Raw genomic sequence first — 19,524 nt, forward strand, 5'->3', positions numbered from 1 at the left:
TAAGTTCATGGTTGTTCCTTAAAATCAAAAGCATTCTCATTAAATCAGGATATTTTTAAGGAATTTTCTGAAATAAACTACCTTTTCAAAGCAAGGTGGAAAAGAAATCACTTTAGCATCAAATAAAAATGACATTTTTCCAGGATTGTTGAGTAAAATTAAGATTATTTCTGCAACAACAGACATTAAATCCAAATGATTTCCAGTAGAGACATAGTTAGCTTTTATTTCATTCATTGACAAAAGAAATAAAAACACTTCAATACAATACAAAAACTAAAGTTTCCAATCTTCTGAATGAAAGAGAGGAGAGAGAAGAATAAACTGATGTAATCTGCCCCTTTATAACAATCTGTTTATGGAAAATGTCACAAAAAATGTAAAGAATACAAAAATAGTAAATTATATTAAAGTAAAAAAAAGGACGAGACAAATGAAACATTTTACTGAAGACAAAGTTTTAAAAATGCTCTTCTTACTTAAATCGCTTTTAAGTACCTTTTAAGAATATATTAAATAATAAAAATAAATAAGAAATAGAATAATTAAGTCGATGAGAAAAGACATGATTAAGGAAGAATGAGTAAGAAAAGAAAAGAGGAAATGAGAAATAAAATGAAGAAAAAATTCAATGAATGCGTGAATAAGAGAAAACGATAAATGAGGAAATAAATCAGAAGAATTAAGCAGATTTTTCACAGATATTTGTGTCTCCACAAGATGGAGCTGATTGGCTTTAACTTTAACTCCACCAGCAGGATAAAATATTCACTCATCCTCTGAAGAAAATCAGTTTTGCGCAGATTCATGATGATCTTCAGACATTCCATCTCATTAAAAGCTTCACATTTGAGATTTTTAAATTAAATCTGCAGGTTCCACACCTTCCAGCCTCTTTAGTGATGAATCACAGGAACATTAGTGTCCTCTTGAACTTCAATCCAGCTATATAATGAAGTCAAAATTTTAATTAATTTGTTTTAGTATCATTTAAAAGCAGATATTTGCACTGATATTGACACTCCCAGCTCTACTTCCCCATTAACCTCTTTACCACAGATTTGACTGATTAGCTGGAGGAACTTTGACAACTAAGTAACATCACAACCACAGAAGAAAAAGAAGACAAAGCTGCATTAATAATGAAACTGTGACATCTAGTGGAGAAATGTTTGTTTGCATCTTAAAATGATCCAATCTGGACAAGATGTTCAGTTCTCAGCCTCTCTCCTCATGATGGTATCACATGTTGCAGCAGATATACAGAATGTAGAGGGAGCTGGTTCACCTCCACATAGAAATATGTTCCAAAGATATATTTTACAAGCTGCAGAATGTTCTTACGTATGCATAAAATAGAGTGTGTATTCTTGTCAAACATTACAGCTGATATACAGAAAGTTGTCTTCCTCACAAAGACAAGTGAAGATGACAGCATAACAACAGAACAGATGATATTTGAAGGATGTTTTTACAGTTAATTCTCTGAATAACAAACTCTGCTGCTTGGTCAGAAAAGTTTTTTTCTTGTTTGTTTGTTTGTTTGTTTTATTTATTTTTAATGCCAAAATTGTGCAATTTATTCCAGCAAGAAACTGTAAAAACAATCACATTTGCCAACAATGCAATTTTCCAGCAGTCCTCAAATGCATTTATTTATTTACCTTTATTTAACCAGGAAGTCCCACTGAGATTAGAGATCTCTTTTACAAAGGAGACCTGGCCAAGGTGGCAGCCATACAAAATTTTAAAAGTTATATAAAATACATACATGATACACGAATAAACAGTAAAACTATAAAACAGACTGACAGGTAATCAAGGACAGAAAAACAGTGATGTTCTTCCCTCACTGTATTCTTTATGATACTCTAAACTCATTAATGGGTATGAATGTTTCCAGTTTAACAGTTTTTTGAAGATTATTCACAAATCATGTGTAACATACCTGTCCTTCAAGAAAAAGAAAAAGCAAAAAATGAGCTTGAAATTATTGAAATGATTTCAGCAAAATCACTTTATTCTACATATCTCATTGTAAAAGCAGCCAAAAATAAATGTTTTGCACTAATGATGTCATGTAAAAAATAAATAAATAAATAAATAAATAAATAAACATTTCTGATCAATCAACTGTCATGTGACAAGCATTCAGGGACTATTAGGGTGAACTGCAGCCAGTGTTTGTACAGAAAATGACAAAAAAAGCCTAAGATCAAACTTAAACTTAAATAAAATAAATCCAACAAAGCCTAAAAACAGTATAGAGAGGACCAGGTTGCCAGCAGATTATTGGAAGAAACCAACAGTCTGTTGTGAAAAACATCAGTTTTCAGAGGTTGTAGAAATGTAAATAGGCCCAGTCAGATTGTCCAGGAGTTCAACTTTTTCTTTGCAATTGTTTATGGCATTATATAATTGTGTCTCTGCACAAAATGTGTCTCTTGAGTTTTTGTTGTGGGGTTTCAATAAAGGTGCAGGACTTTATATTGCAGTAAAAAACAAAACATCTGTTCGTCTAATTTATTTAAAGTAACAACAATAATTATTATTTATTTTACTGCTTACATGTTGAAATTATTTTTTTGGATAATCACACTACTACTCCTACTAATAATAATAACAATCATTATCATCATCATTATTATCACTATTGTTGTTGATAAATTGTAGTTTATATAAACCTAGATAACTCTGATGATGTTTTAAAGCCTTTCTTTAAAAAAAAAAAAAGGGAACATGTAAAAGGAGCAAAAATGCCCAGAAACACACATTTTGTTTTGTTTTTGTAATTTATTTCAAATGACAACAATAATCATCATTTATTTTACTGCTTATATGTTGAAATTTTTGTTTTGGATAACTACTACTACAATAATGACAGCTACAATAATAAGAACAATACCTATTATTATTATTATTATTATTATTATTATTATTATTATTATTATTATTATTATTATTATTATTATTATTATTATTATTACTGTTATTATTATTATTATTATTATTATTATTATTATTATTATTATTATTATTATTATTATTATTATTATTATTATTATTATTATTGCAGTTGTTGTTAATAATATTGTATTATACTACTACTATACTAATACTAATACTATACTAATACTATTTTGTTCATCTAGTTTATTTCAAATGAAAACAATAATGGTCATTTATTTTACTGCTTACATGTTGAAATTATTGTTTTCGATCATTACTACTACTAATAATGATAACTATTATTATTAGTAGTAGTAGTAGTAGTAGTAGTATTAATATTGCTGTTTTTGTTGTTAATAATATTGCAATTTATGTAAAATTCCTATGATGTTTTAAAAGCCTTTTAAATCTTTCAATAAAACTGAAGAAAATAAAACAAGCAGGTATCGATAAAAGATATTTACTAAATATTTGCATTTGTTGCGGCCGTGACGGTGTCGCAGTTGACTTTTCTTAAATTTGACTGCAGAAAATATAAATATTTTTAACGTGTCACTTGTTAGTTTTCTTTTCAAATTGAAGTATAATCTGTGTTTGTTTAACTGAGGTGATAACGTGGACTTTAAAGTGTAAAGTTTGATTATATAAAAGGTTTTTCCTCGGATTTTAATCAGGCATTGAACCGGGCTACCTCACTCCGGGGACACCATCCTGTCAGGGAGGCGGCCTCGCTCGCCACACCCACGGCATTAAACAGGAAGATAGCCTGGCCGAAACCCGTCTCGGTGAAATGGTAAAGGGACAGACCGGAGAAAAGCAGTAACGGGAGACAGGCTGCCCGCCGAGCCGCTTCGACAGACGGACAGAAAGCTGTCTTTCAGGACTAAACTCCGGCTGTGACGGCCGTTAATTTAGTTCCCCGCTGCTACACGAGCGGAGCGGCGGTTTTTTATAGCTAAGTTAGCTTGTCTGCTAACTTGAACATTGGCAGAGATTCTTCCACAGCTGCTCGGGGTTGCGCAAGACGGCAAGTCAGCTCGTTTCTGTCGCCCTTTTTGACGTCTCGCCATGGGATCCAGAGCGTCCACGTTACTCCGAGAGGAGGAAATAGAAGAAATTAAGAAGGAGACCGGCTGTAAGTTGAGCTCAGACTAATTCCTGCGATGGACATGAAGAGTCCTGAACATTAGCTAGATGCTGAGGTGTTGTCCGGGCTCTTGGCAGATTGGAGGAGCATCCCAGCCCTCAGATGTTTAGATTTTAACTTGATAATCCCACCAGTTTCACCTTTTGTCAAAGTAAAATTAACATAAAACGTGAGACATTGCTCTGTGTAAACTAAGGTCATCCCATTGTCTTTGTAAGCTTAATCCACTTTAATATCACAGCGAGTGCAGGGGAGCTACACCAGCCTGGGATTTAGTCTTTTTTCTGATGATTTACACTATAAATATAAACGTAAAAACGTGCCTTGAGAATATGAGTTTGCATAAAGTTAATTTAGTTGTAATTTAGGTGATTGATCCTTTTAAAAAATCCAGGAGAAGACATGCAAGTGCTAAGTGAAAGGGAAAGTGAAGTCCCATAACACAATACCACAAATCTGACTTAATCTGCAGCAAGTTGCTGACAAAAAACACACAAAATTCTCTCTATACCATAATGATAGCTTATGTAATCACAGCAACTCATAGTTGTTTTTATTGCTCCTCCGCCACATTATGTCAGTTACTTTACTGATTAGAGAGGACATGAATGCAATAACGGGGAAGCATCCATACACATAATTATGCCACAGTTGCAGATATCCTGCTGAAAAAGAAAATCTTTACGTGAGAGTAAACAGGAAAATACAATACTAACACTTTTATCTTCTAAATTACATTATTTTCAAGGCATTTAATGCATGATTGGGATGCCAGATGAATAATTATTCTCACTTTTGTACTAAACAAAGAAACAAAAAGATAGACCTTGAGCTCTAAGTAAATCATACAAATCTGCCTGTTGTACTGACACATTTTAAGTGTCATTTACTGCAGTTACACATTGATTTAAAGCCAAATGTTTCTTCAGTGAAGTCTCCTAATCACACACTCGGTGGAAGTTGCGCAAATTTGTTGCGTTTGTTGGCTGCTGTGCCGGTTCTCTCAGCTGTGAAACTGGGGGAAGTTGCAGCCGTTCAGCCTCCTGTGGATAGACTTCTAGTAGCGTAATGAGGTGCAGTATTTAGGTTAAAGGTTGTTTTGCCTGAATATCTGCTAGTTTCTGGTTGTTTGGCTGTAAAATCTTTGCCTCATGTGTGTTTCCCTGCAGTCTCCCACAGTCAGATCACTCGGCTGTACAGCCGATTCACCAGCCTGGATAAAGGGGAGAACGGCACCCTGAGGTAAGCAACAATAGAAGCGTTTTAAACACCAGCCACATGCTGCAGATAATTAGTTTTGGTCCTTACATGTATGAATGAATGTAAAACTGCGATTAATCCTCATTGCGAGAACAAATGTTTTTGAGGATAAAATCATTTCAGGAGCAGAACTTTGTGGCTAAATGGTAACAAAGAAAGAATGGATCTGTAAAGGGTAATATAAAGATTTTATTTCTTTGGATTTGATAAGATTGATTGGTGTGTTTGCCAATTTGGTGTTTTCAGTTTGGCAAACTCTTTTAACTTTTATGAATGTGCTACTTAGATAAAAGAAATAGGTCGGAGGCAAAGGTTTGGGAAGATATCACTGAGTGTTAAATGGGTGCTGATGAGTTCTTTTTATCTTGACACCTCAGTGTGACACTTCTGTGGTTAACTTCTGACTCTGTCCTCAGTGATAAGTGAAGAAACGGGTAATCATTAAGCAACTAAAACTTAAGTTTGAACCCAGATTTGACGCAAGCATCTGGTTTGTTCGCAGGTCACTTTCTGAAGGGCAAAAGAAAAAATAAAAAAAGAAGTACAGTATGTTCTCTGTGAGGTTTCGGAGAACTATGTCTTTTGAAAGATGTCTTGTTTACTCATAACAAGTTCTTTCTTCCGCTCATCCTTGCTCTGATGCTGTCAGTCACAGCAGGAGTCACGTTCGTTATCGTTTGGTCTTATCGTCCATTAGTTGCCACAACAGTGAGGTTTTAGATAAATCTCAACATGATAAATCAAGAAACCTTTTCATTCACTGACAAAGACTAAAATTAAGTTACAAAGTATAACCTGTTTTCAGAAACCAAATATTTTTACATACAGCAGCAAATCAATATGTGGTTTAATAAGCTTTGAAATTGTGATTTGAAGTTGGAAAATCTGTTATACATTATGTCTAACCCAGGATTTAAAGGGTTGGGTCAGTGTTTTTATAAAATCATGGCTTCCTCTCTGTGTCATAGTCACATTTTATATGATGTCTTTTGTGGTAAAGCTCCATCACATGCCTATATTGGACAGAATCTTGACCTAAAATAGATGAAATTGCAGTATCTGTCAGGAAAGTCCCTTTAGATATTTTCTCTGTGATTATTCAGCCTGTCTTTGCACTGTCTCATCTTAATAATCACTTCTCAGTCTCAGACAAATTGTCGTGAAGCTTTAAATGAGCGGTGTCTCTCCTGGTGCCTGTTGTTAAAACACATTGTGTTGATCGTATCTCCTGTTATCTGCAGTCGAGAAGATTTCCAGAGGATCCCTGAGCTGGCCATCAATCCTCTGGGAGACAGAATCATCAACGCCTTCTTCCCTGAGGGGTGAGTTGCTGCTGTTATTGGGCTGCAGACTTTGTAAAATCTTGTTTTTCTGTCCAGGGTCTGCACTTTTGTAGGCTTGAGTCACCACCAGCAGCACCACAGCAAAGCCAAACCGGGCCGTAATGCTTTTCAGCTGCGGTTCTACGACTCCAGACTGGAGAAGCTCAGTGTTTTCTGCCAAGGTCTGGGTTTTGAAATGTTGTTTGGCTGTTTTTTTTTTATCAGTGTGGAAGTCAAAAACCAGATGTTTCCTGAATGTATCATTAAAATCCCAAAAAGTCTGATGTGTAGGCGTTTTAATTTGAGCCGTGGCTTTTTAATGGCTTCAGATGGGTTCTCGTTTCTCTGGTTTTGGCTTGTTTTTCTCTACTTAAGAATAGAGCTGGAGAGCATTCAAGTGTGGACAATAGTGTTGGGTTACTACTAGGTTTCATTCACACTTTGACTTCAAAGGCAATCTGAGCCTGCACAAAAAATCTGTGATTTTATGTCTTTTACCTTCAAAATTATACCAATATTCTTTCTCCTTATTCTTTGATTGTGGTTTACAGAGAGGACCAGGTAAACTTCAGGGGCTTCATGCGAACTTTGGCTCACTTCAGGCCGATCGAAGACAACGAGAAGAGCAAGAATCCCACAGCCAGCGAGCCTCTAAACAGCAGGACAAACAAGCTGCTTTGTGAGTGTTCAGCTCGCTCATACAGGCGTGTTTGGGTGGAGCCGCTGACCACTATCATGAACATTACCAACATTTCCTCTCATGACTTACTTATTTCTCTATTTTTCCAGTCGCTTTCCGCCTCTACGACCTGGACAGAGATGACAAAATCTCTCGGGATGAGCTGCTGCAGGTGAGTCTGTGTGAATAAGACGCTGAGTCACTGCAAAGGAAGTCAGCTCAGATGGTGAATAATTACACTGCAAACATGTTTTTTTCTTCCCTTCATGGAAATCCATTATTATTACCTGTGGAAATATTTGCTGTTCACGGCCTGTTTAACAAAGGAACATGTTCTATTGTGCAACAGCGGTTTGAAAGTGCTACAGAGGGAAGGATTTCAGTGTCGATGAGAAGACTTTGCCCCTGTGCTGATAATGACGCGATATCTCACCTTAACTACAGGCTCAATTTCACCAGACAGTCTAATATCCTGTATTTTGGCTTCCTCTGCGCTCCCTCCATGTTATTTGTTGTCGCTGTGTGAAGCCTCCTCGGTTTCGGTGACATTGTGTGACCTGTAATTGGCGTAAGCTCCGGGTTAAGTGACTCAGACGGGGCTCTTGTTTTGCGCAAAACATTTTCTGTGTCACCTGCTTCACCTGATGCACGAGCCTGTCAGACTAAATGTGCCACTAAAAGTACTGTTTGCGTGCTTATTTTTCACTAAATATATGAACATTGATATTTTTAGTTGTGTAATTCTTACACTCAACCTTCCAGTGAACTAAACTCACTATGAATTATCTTGTATAGTGCTAAAATATCCCTACCATTAGACTGTTTTCACAACATTCCTTCATATTGTTTGTTCACACATCATGACTATCATTTAATCTTTAGCAGGAGCCGTTTTCCGCTGGTATCCATTAACTATACGGAGAATTTCTCTTCACTCTCCACAGGTCTTACGGATGATGGTTGGTGTAAACATTTCAGATGAACAGCTCGGCAGCATCGCTGATAGAACCATCCAGGAGGCCGACACGAACGGAGATAACTCCATTTCCTTCAATGAGTTTATCAAGGCAAGTTTTGTGCTCACTTTACATACACTTCTATAACCCCCTAGCAGTTTGTGGGCATTTTCTGCTCCCGACACATTTTTTACTTACTGTGGCCTCAGTTTTTGCTGCAAATTTCTCTATGGAGACAGTACAACCATAACTAGAAGTAGAGAGAACTCAGAAACGTCTTTTGTACAACATGACAATTATGAAATGCCGTAAATCAGTACAAATACAGAAAACTAAAATTAAAAAAAATTTAAAAAGCTGCAGTCAATATGTTTCCAAGAACCAACAGGTTTTGGGAGAAATATGCAATAAACAAGCTGTTTCACAAGGCTTTTTATTCACAAATATACATAGAAGTAAAGAGAACTCAGAAATGTTGTTTGTGCAGTTTAACTAAGTTAACATGGCATATATCATAAAAGAAGATTCTTTATTTTACAAAAATTTTATTAAATAAAATGGAATCAACGTGCAAAAGAATGCTGATGACATCCTTCAGATATTTTACTACTTACATTTTTAATATGTTTCCTTGCTTGTCTTCTGTCTGCTCAGTACACAACCTGCAGATCAACTGAAAAATCTCTGAATTTTTGTCACGTGGCTGTTGGTTGGAGCTGAGTCACTAATATAATAACCCTAACTCTATATCTTTACTGTTGTGCCGTGAGGCGCACATTTTTTTGTTTTTTCCAAAATCTGCTTAGTTTAAATGGGTGGGCTTTTGGCAAATGAGACATGTAGATACATTTATTTTAATAGAATATCACAATTTAAAGCTTAGATTTGGTCAATTTTCCCAGCACAACCGTAAGTTTAACATGATAGCTTCAAAGACCATCAGAAAATTGAAAATCTGATGATTTTTTTTTCTACTTATACGGTTTCTTGCTCTGATACATGTTGTAATTTGGGCAATTTTTAAAGGATAATATACCTTTCGAACCTGAGATTGAGGGTTAAGTTGCAACTAAGCACAAAAAGGGAACTTGGAAACCAAGCTACATTCATTTTCAAATATATGAGAATTAAGACATCATTCAAAACAGGCCTGCCTTCAGACATTTTTGGGGCTAAAGTCATTGATGTGAATTAAAACCGTGATTGTCATTGATCAACCTGCTTCACACAGCTACAATCTGGCATTGTTTTCTATTTTTACACTTTCTGGCTCTCATAAATCGTGTGATCTTTGCATTTTTTAAAGAACTATATGCCCTTCAAAGCTGCTGGTAAGTTTTGGAGTTCAGAGTTTTAAGTTGCACCGAAGCACAAAAGACGAAATGAAAACAAAGTAAAACAAAACATGTTCATTTTCAGATATATTTCAGTAGTATTTCTGCTGCAGTGGCTCATTTCTCATATCAGCAGAACAGATGCTATTTGCAGGGAGCTTTTTAATTTAAAGCTCTGACCGAGTACCACTAAGATTGTGTTTACATTTTTGCATGTTGTAGTTCATACAAAATGTTTTCTTTTTGCCAAACAGCCACTCTTTAAACTCTGTAGTGAAATGATTGTGCTGTAGCTTTAAAATATTACAGACATTTTTCTTTTTGGAGTCTAAACTTGTTGTTTTGTTTCTTCAGGTCTTGGAAAAGGTGGACGTGGAGCAGAAAATGAGCATCCGGTTCCTGCACTAAGTTTCCTTTTTTCCTACTCTGAGTAGAGCCTGAACATGTCAGTTGATGTTGGGAAACAACCTGATCCAGCTTGTCATTGGGCCGCTGCAGCCCGTCACCACCAGTAACACGCCGTCAGACCAAGCATTCGGTAGAAAACGTCATAGATTTTTGAGTTTCTGCCTTTGCACCTCTCTGTCAACAAAGGGAAACGTTGCGTGCCTTGGGTTGTTTTATGCAATGTCACTATGTATTTTTTTTCCTAGTTATGGAACATTATTTATTAGTAAACTTTTAGAAGGGTCATAGCTAGTACCATAGCTAGTGCGGTACTATTCAGCTTTTTGCTATTGCAGTGAGTAATTAAGTTTCAGTTCACTCATGCTGTTCCATTTAGCATATCTAGCACCTGCTGCATCTTTGTCCGTATACGTATGCAATGGTTCGTGTGGTTCCTCCTCAGAAAAGTCAGTGTTTTTAACACTAACAGGATCTTCTGAATCCTTTTTTTTCCACTTGTGACAGAGCCAGTCAGACCAGCCAGCTCTGAGTTTGTCCCTCGAAGCAAAGCAGGATCTGCTCCACAGATTGTTGTTTTACTCACTGAAGTGCCATGGCTGTGGTTCCTCTTTAAGTTATCTCAACAGAAAGCAAGAATCCGTAGCCATGTTTTATTTTTAACCTCAGTACTGCCAATGCACTGTAATTACTATTTTTCCAAAGCAAGTTTGACCCTTTTTCAAAGTCAGTAACCACCCGGGGGTCTGTTTGTTCAGTGTTGTGTCAAAGGAAAGGCTTGTGTTAAGAATAAGAAAGATTTCACACAAAATTATCTTATCTCTTTAGTATGTGAGTCTTCCAGATAACAGAAGTACATTTAAAAACACCAGGATTTAGCTGCCACCTGCCACTGACCCGCTTTCTAAAGTTTGTCCCTCTGATTGAGACTAAATAGCAGCCTGGCTGTGGGTGCCAGGTTCTGTGGTGGAAACTGGGCTGTGGACCATTTAGTGGATTTAGAGCAAGTAGAGAAAATACGCTTCGATTTTATTTATATGATCAGTCAGCCTGTGGAAAAGGAAAAAAATCTTTAATGATCGATGCACTGCTCAACATTCATCTGGCAATTTCCCAGCTGACTAGTTCAAAAAGAGAATCAAATGCATTAAAATATATATATTTTCAGGAAAAGCTAGTGCACATAAACTGGAGAGCAAATGTCTGACCCTTTAATCTGTAATGTGAGTTTGTTGAATCATTACCAGAACACTCTCCAGCAGCAGAGTGCAGGAAATACAGCTCAACCATTTAATCAATCATTATGTGATTATCAGTCAGGTGTGACTGACATGTTCTGTGATGTTGGTCTCGGTATTATCAAAGTGATTCATGAATTTGATTTGAATAAAATAAGTGCCATGCTTTCTTTGTGTCTTTTATTGGACATTAAATGTTCTCATCTGGGTTTATTTCCACTTAAGAGAATATGTGACGTTTTAGCTACTCGACCACATTTCAAACTCTGGTCTGCTGCTGCTTTTATATATAGTTTGGTTTTGCTTGAAAATCAAGTTCTTAAAACGGGATTTATGGTGAAATTCAAGTTCTTTGTTTTACAAATGATCTTTTTCAAAGTGATGGATTATTTCTTGAGCAGGCAACCAAAAAGGTGCTGGATAAACGGTTTGGTGAGCCAGCCAGTTTACATCAAAGCAGCAAATCCTCAAATGTTAAAGGTGACAAACTATATATAATGTGATTTATATATATAGTCTCTGCTCACTTCACAGATTGTTTAGATAAATAAAATACACTACCATTCCAAAATTTGAGGTCACTTAGAAATGTCATTTTTGAAAGAAAAGCGGTTCTTTTTCAGTGAAGATAACATTAAATCAATCAGAAATCCAGTCTAGACATTGTTAATGTGGTAAATGATTATTCTAGCTGGAAATTTTTAATGGAATATCTCCATAGGGGTACAGAGGAACATTTCCAGCAACCATCACTCCTGTGTTCTAATGCTACATTGTGTTAGCTAATGGTGTTGAAAGGCTAATTGATGATTAGAAAACCCTTGTGCAGTTATGTTAGCACATGGATAGAAGTGGGAGTTTTCATGGAAAACATGGAATTGTCTGGATGACTCCAAACTTTTGAACGGTAGTGTATATATAAACTAATGCTTAAACCTACAGAAGAATGAGAAATGTAAGCCAACATTTAAATTAATAGTCCAAAACAGTTTTTCATGCACTTGTCAATTTTGACATTTTGGGGTATTTTACTTCTATGACACGTCGGCTTTCAGACTAATGGAAAGAAAACATCTAAAATACAAATTTAGGTCTGTATTTTACTGTATCTTCTGTATTGGATTTTACAGTTTTTAGTCACAATGCAATATTTAAAGGCCTCAAAATCTCCACTTCTGTAGCACTTAAACACCAAAATTCCCAGTTTTGTTCCTATCTAGTGTCGTCTGAAGTTTATATACAGAAATTTGTTCATTTATCAGTTACTGGTTTATATAGCATTTTATTCCCCTTACACATGGTAAAAGTGGATATTTCTTTTTCTGCTGTTGAAATTATTTTCTGATTTATGAAGTGATAAAAGGGACACCCAAAGTCTCCTCTGTAAAAACAATTGATTCTAATATGTTGATAAAACTAAACAATTTTGAAGATCATGTTTAAATTTTTGCATGTTTTTGTTCATACAAAATGTTTTGTTTTGGTTTTTCTGCCAACCAGGCACTCTTTCAGTCAAAAGTGAAATTTTTGTCCTGTATCTTTGAAATATTACACACACTTTTCTCTTTGGAATCTTAACTTGGTCTGTTTTCTTTTTTAAGGTCTTGAAAAAGGTGGACAGAAAATGAGCATCCAGTTCCTGCATTACGTTTCCTTGTCCTTACTTTGAGTAGAGCTTGAACATTTCTCTATTTGTACAAGCTTTCACTTTATTCAACCTTAAGAGTACATTATGGATGCACAAATCTTGGCTAAACAGACTGTTAGCTCCTTCTTACCTCTTTAGATTTTACAAAGTATTTTTATATACAAATCTTATAATTATATTTTCATATATGTGAGATTATTATTGTATTATTCAGTAATTTCACCTAATTATGGTCATATTTGGGTGCTATTAGTAGCAAACTGGCTTTAACGAACTACAAAGCTAATTGACAACTAAAGGACAGCAGAAGAAGAAAACTTCCGGGGGCGGACTTTAGCTTTGATTGACAGCTCTCCCGCTCAATCAGCGCCTCCTCCTGTTAGCTCGTAGTAGCAGAGCGAAAATGGCGTAGAGCGAAGGGTGTCAGGAGCAGAGGGACGACGGGACCTTCTTCTCTCCTCTTCGGCGTGATTTACGGGGAGAGAAGAGGGTCCGGAGGTTTTGGGTTCATCTTTCTTGAACCGTGTCCTCACCGACGTGGTCCCTAACGGCGGCATAAACCCGTCGTCCGTCCGGTTGGGCAGAGCTCCGGTGTGTCACCATAGAGGAAGAAGAACCCCCCCGGCTTTTGTTTACCGTTGTGTGCAGCTGCAGCTCAAAGCTCAGAGGAAATGAGCATCATGTTAGAGCCGCTGTCACCAAGGTCAGTACTCTGTCTGCTGCAGCTTCAACACTTTACTGCACATTTGGCTCGTTTTACAAACTGTCAGTGGAGTTTAAAATGGAGCACTGATCCAGAATCTGGGTTTCTATTGAGCTGTTTCAGTTATTTTGGGTGGTCACCTCTAAAATCTGCATTAGCTGGAAGTCAGAGCTTCATGGACATGAACTTATTTATTTAATGTATTTAGGCTACTCCATGTGTATTTGTCTATTAACATATTCCAGTTAAATCATAATGAGCCCAAAGGATCGATAGATTTGGGGTTTTTTCAGGGCCAATACCGATTATTAGTAATTAAGGATAATTCATATTTGGACGTTTGCAGTCAAAGTTTAAATCCTGGTGTCACAATTTAGAATAATGCAAAATCCAACTCAAACTTAAATAACTTCATTTCTTTATGTTTTACATGTTTTTTTTAAGGTTTGGAGACAAAAATGCGAAGTCTGTTATGATTTTTTTTAGTCAATATCCATAATTATTGATATGTTTAATGACCTACTGATGTCCATGTAATTAGCTGGAAGTCAGAGCATCACAGACATGAATTTATTATGAATTATTTAATGTTATTAGGTGCCTATGTGTGTATTTGTCTATTAACATATTCCAGTTTAATCAAAATGAGCCCAAGGGATTGATGGGTTTGGAGTTTTTTTTCAGGGCCAATACCAATTATTAGTAATTAAGATCAAGATCAAGATTCCTTTAATATCATTTTCCTAAGTATCTGCATACTTGGTAAAATAATAAAATGCTCCTCACCAGTGCAAACACTTAAAACATTCAGATTGATAAAAAACAGTCACAACTAAAAATGATGTCTTGCACTGCACATCTCTGCACTTTTAAACTTTATTTTTATTTTTATTTTTTCTGTTAAAAAATTTTGCCACCCTTGTATATATTGTAAATAAAGCTGCTGTAACAATGTAAATTTCCCCTGGAGTGGGGAGAAATAAAGAACTTTATCTATCTTATCTAGTGGATGTCTAGAAACAGCAGCAGGTTGAAATTTAACAGATAAGAAGGATTTCAAAAATGGTAATTATTAGGAAAGATAAGTAATACTTGGTAATGTGCAGTTAGAAGTAAAATCCTGGTGTCACAGTTTAGAATAATGCAAAATCCAAAACAAAACTTAAATGAAATGCCTGTGTTTCTTTAAGTTTTACATGTTTGTTTAAGGCTAGGAGACATAAGTAAGACTTTTTTATGATTTAAAAAAAAATCTGTCATTATCAATAATTATTGATATTTTTAAGAACCCACTTTTAATCAAAACCAGGAGGAAAAACATTTGATTTTAACCACCTTTCTTTGAATGTAACCGCTTTAGCCTATTTTTAAGGTACACAGGTAACATATTTAATGTTAACACAACAATGAAAAAGACACACAAATCCGCAATTAAACATAAATAAAAAGAAAGAATGATCTCAAGGAGGACCTGCATTATCGGGCTATTATGGGCCGTTAAGAACCAGGAAGGGATTGAACCTTGCATTTTCATTACGTACTTTGCATCTGATGCATTTAAGTGAAACCATCGACCATTCTATCGAACAATTTTCTTATTGCTATTGATGAAGTGTTTATGCTTATTAACGAGAGAACATTCCAATTTCCAATTATTATTTGCATAATCAATCGTGTGACATTGCTTTAGATCCCAGAGTTTTGACTTCAGATACAGAAAGGCATCAGAGCCAAAGTAGCACCTTGTTTAATTCATTTATTTAATTGGGAATTAGTTTAAAAACAAAGCTCCAGTGGCTTAATGGATAAGGCTCTGGTGTCCTAAGCCCTAAATTGTGGGTTTGAGTTTGATTTGGGGCGTGAGCTGGTCTCCAAACCTGTTGATTTTTGGGCTGCACAGTGGCGTAGTGGTTAGCACTTTTGCCTTGCAGCTAGAAGGTCCCTGGTTCACGTCCCGGCTTTCCCGGGATCTTTCTGCATGGAGTTTGCATGTTCTCCCTGTGCATGCGTGGGTTTTCTCCAGGTACTCCAGCTTCCTCCCACAGTCCAAAAATATGCTGAGGTTAATTGATTACTCTAAATTGCCCGTAGGTGTGAATGTGAGTACGATTGTTCATCTGTATATGTAGTCCTGTGATAGATTGGTGACCTGTCCAGGGTGTCTCCTGCCTTCGCCCCAAGTCAGCTGGGATAGACTCCAGCCCCTCCACAACCCTAATGAGGATTGAGCGGTGTATAGATGATGGATGGTTTAAAAACTAACAATAATTACAATAATGCTGAATATCAGATCCAGTAATCAGTCGGTCCCCACTGCACTCACAGTCTCTTATGAATCTTTGCAGTAATCAGTGTTTATGGATGAAGTCCAGGATTTTTCACGATTTGAGCTGAGACACTCAGTAATTGCATCAGTCACTACATTAGCAGAAAATAAATCCGCAGCAACTTCGATAATCAGGTAAATTATACAAGTGGTTATTCCAGTCGTCACAGTGTGCAGTATGATGATTTACTGTTTTTTTCCCCGTTTTCCTGACATTTTATAAATCAGAACATAATTTAATTAATCAGGTTGCCTATAGGCAGATATCAAGATGATCAACTGACCGATTATCTGATCTGATATTTAGCTTTTTTTTCAATTATTGATATATGTTTTTGAACTTATTTCTGTTAAAATATATTTAAAAATGCGCTGCTTTGGCTCTAATGTAGTCACCTCTTTCTCATGAGTAATAGGATAAAAGGATCAATAATTAAACGAACTAAAACAAACTTTAAGTTAAAACACCAGGTCCTAATTAACTAACAAAGACATTTCAGTTCATTTTTAGTGGATTTTTGTGTCATTCTAAGTGTTGAAACCAAGATTTTCATGTCCCTTAGATTACTAATAATCAATGTCAGTATCGGCATTGAGGGAAAAACAAACATATTGGTTGACTCTTGGTCTAGATGACAACAGCTGAAGACTTAGACGACTTTATTAATCCCTGGAGGGAAATTAAGTTGTTAGAACAGCATTGATATTCAATAAAGGGGTAAACAATAAAACAAGACAGAATATTAGGGTATCAAATGAAGGCAGAATAAAATAAAGTGAAATAAGATTTTTTAAAAATGAAATATAGAAAAAAATCAACAGAATATACAAGTCACATTACTTTTATTTATATATTTTATAGAGTATGCAAAAATGTGCAAATAATACACAAGGTAATTCAAGGTGCTTTACAATGGCAAAGAAATACATTCAGAAAAATGATTTAAAGGTAGACATGCATTAAAATCATAGAAATAAAACAGAAAAGTAGACATTGAGATCATAAAAGTGCATTAAAAGACAAGACAACAGATTGAATATCGAAGAGAAAGCTGCAGTAAACAGTCTGGTTTTCAGGCCGGATTTAAAAGCGCCGACAGTTTGAGCAGACCTCAGGTGTTCAGGAAGTTTGTTCCACAGGTGAGGAGCGTAATAGCTGAATGCTGCTTCACTAGTCCAGGAGTCACATTTTGAGCTCTATCCTTTGACTAACAGGAACCCAGTGTAGTGATTTGAGAACAGGTGTAATATAGTCCAGTGTCCAGTAATAAAGAAATAACCCGTGGTTCACTCTTCTAGGCAGAGATTTCCAGCTAATCGAGTCATGAAACCAGCTGAAGCCCAAACCGGAGAGACGTCTCTCTTCAGAGGAGTTTCATCAACACATCGCCTCCATCACCACCCAGAAGACCTGCGGAGGTAAAGAGTCAGAGTCGGGTTGACCTGTTTTGGGCTTCTGGGACTCGGGTGTCCTCCTTCCTGCTGTTGCCGGGACATCGGGCATCTCTCCTTCACAGCATCCCCTCTAGTCCCGACCTGTTTCTGCAGCCTGATCATCCACAATGAGGACATCTGCCAACATTTCAGGCTGTCTGACCTCTATCATGTTATGTCTACATGTAGCCTAGCGTTAGCCTCGCTGGCCACATTTGCCAGAAAGTCTCTGGGCTGCATGTAAACATAGTCAGTAAAACTTCCCAAAAAAGTAAAAATCACAATTATGATCAAATTATCTGCTAACATTTACTGGGAAGAAAGTAAAGACACAAGATACTGTAGCAAAGATCAAGACCTGTGATTTAAATTAGACTCATTGTGGGGTTTTTTTTTGGTTTGGTTTTCGCACTACCTCATTTCCATAGCAAGTCCAACAGGATTGAGAAGGATCAGTACAAGTAGCTTCATGGCTGTCAAGCACCACAGCAGTTTTATGTGTATTGTTCCTCAGTTTTTAGTTTGTGGAGGCTTAATAAGGGAGGTGGTTGACGGGTAAATGGCAGAAGACTGAGCAGCCCACATGCACATGATACACACCGTCATCTACTTATTATTTTAATTCACTCAAACTGTGCATACACTCCTATGCATCTATTTTTAAAAGAAGATTTTTGACCCCATGTTGTCGTTTTTGCAAAATTGGCAGTATTTTCCTCATGTTCAGCCCTTGAAATTGAAAATTGGCAGCTTGTAGTGTCCTAACTTTGTCTATTCTGAGTCCAATTTCTCTTATTATTTAGTCTTTTCCCCTAGGGTAGTAGGGTTTACTTCTTTTATGCCATTAATCTTGACAAAGTAATCTCAAAATCTATTTGTTTCCCCGCAAAATTGATCACTTTTTGTTTTTTACTGACCTTTTCTCCTTACCTGAGGGAAACCCTGGTGTCATTTGTCGCCGTTCTTTGGTTAATTTTTTATGATTTTCACAAAAAGTTTTTTTTATAAAAATCACATTTTACCGGGATTTGTGCAATATTTGATCTTAACTGTCATGTTGTTGACCAAACTGTATATTGTATAAACAAGTGACAAGTTGTTTGAAAGCAACAAAATCACCAATGTCTTCCATTAAGATATGTATAGACTCATGTGCATTAGCTTATTTAGCGGGACTGTGGTGCCAACATTATAGTAGCCATGCATGACCAGTAGTGATGCTTGCTTCATGAAGAATAGTGAAATCCAATTTCTAGACTAAGCTGGAGCTCAAAACTCTGGAAACCATCTCAGTACAGTCGAACGGTGGTAGATCGACGTAAAAACGCCACATTTAGATTTAGCTTTTGCCCTAAAATCTTATTTTTTGTTCCACGTTTAGGTTGAAAAGTCGCAATCAAGGTGTTCGAATAACAAGCACAGATTCAACATTTTAACATATGCTCGATATAAATAAGTGCTTTCTTGTGTTCCTGCACAGAATTAGGTAGTTAAGATACCAAAAATCTCCCTGAAAACGCGTCAATGATAGAAACCTTTAGAGCAAACGGTAGAACTTTAATCTCTGTCTTTGGATCTGACATTTAGCGTTTTTAGTCCTAGAATTAAGATCTCACCTCGACATCGCATTGTACATATTACCTCATAGTTTTTGGGATTCGGAGCATTCTATTTTAATCCATAAAATTGTATTTGATTAGTTTTAGAAGCAATAACCTACAATAATGCATGAGTTTAGTGCCAGGGTGTAAGTGTGTAAAGGATCCCCCCTTCTCCCACTCCCTTTATGCCTATGCTTGCTATCTTTATTATTTTCCAGAGTCATATATTTGGCTTTAAAAAACAGCGTTGGGGTTTGGGACGCCTCCTGCACACATGTGAGGACAGCTGTAGCATCGTGGTATTAGCATCGACAGATTCAACTACTTATTTCCCTGCCTTGTTTGACACCAAAACAACAATCCAAACCGATCGGTACATGAGAGATGCTTTAAAAATTCAATCCTTGTAGCATTTTTACATCCACACGAACAACCCCCGCCTCTTATCGACAGAGTTTTCAGTAACTCTGTGGCTGCAAAGAGTCACTGGTCGAACTTGAAAGCACTTTCTCTCTATGTACT

At 36.4% G+C, this 19,524-nt stretch overlaps 1 protein-coding gene across 1 annotated transcript; it reads left to right on the forward strand.

Annotated features, from left to right (window-relative positions):
* The first annotated feature begins 3,697 nt into the window (after positions 1-3,697).
* On the forward strand, positions 3,698-11,458 carry chp1 (calcineurin-like EF-hand protein 1). Its single transcript, XM_023286644.3, has 7 exons — positions 3,698-4,084; positions 5,266-5,338; positions 6,598-6,678; positions 7,230-7,357; positions 7,468-7,529; positions 8,302-8,424; positions 10,002-11,458. The coding sequence occupies exons 1-7, from the start codon at positions 4,018-4,020 to the stop codon at positions 10,053-10,055; spliced, it is 588 nt and encodes a 195-aa protein (XP_023142412.1). The 5' UTR covers positions 3,698-4,017; the 3' UTR covers positions 10,056-11,458.
* Positions 11,459-19,524: the final 8,066 nt, after the last annotated feature.

The sequence above is a fragment of the Amphiprion ocellaris genome, chromosome 20, assembly GCF_022539595.1.
Source record: "Amphiprion ocellaris isolate individual 3 ecotype Okinawa chromosome 20, ASM2253959v1, whole genome shotgun sequence".
Taxonomy (NCBI): Eukaryota; Metazoa; Chordata; class Actinopteri; family Pomacentridae; genus Amphiprion; species Amphiprion ocellaris.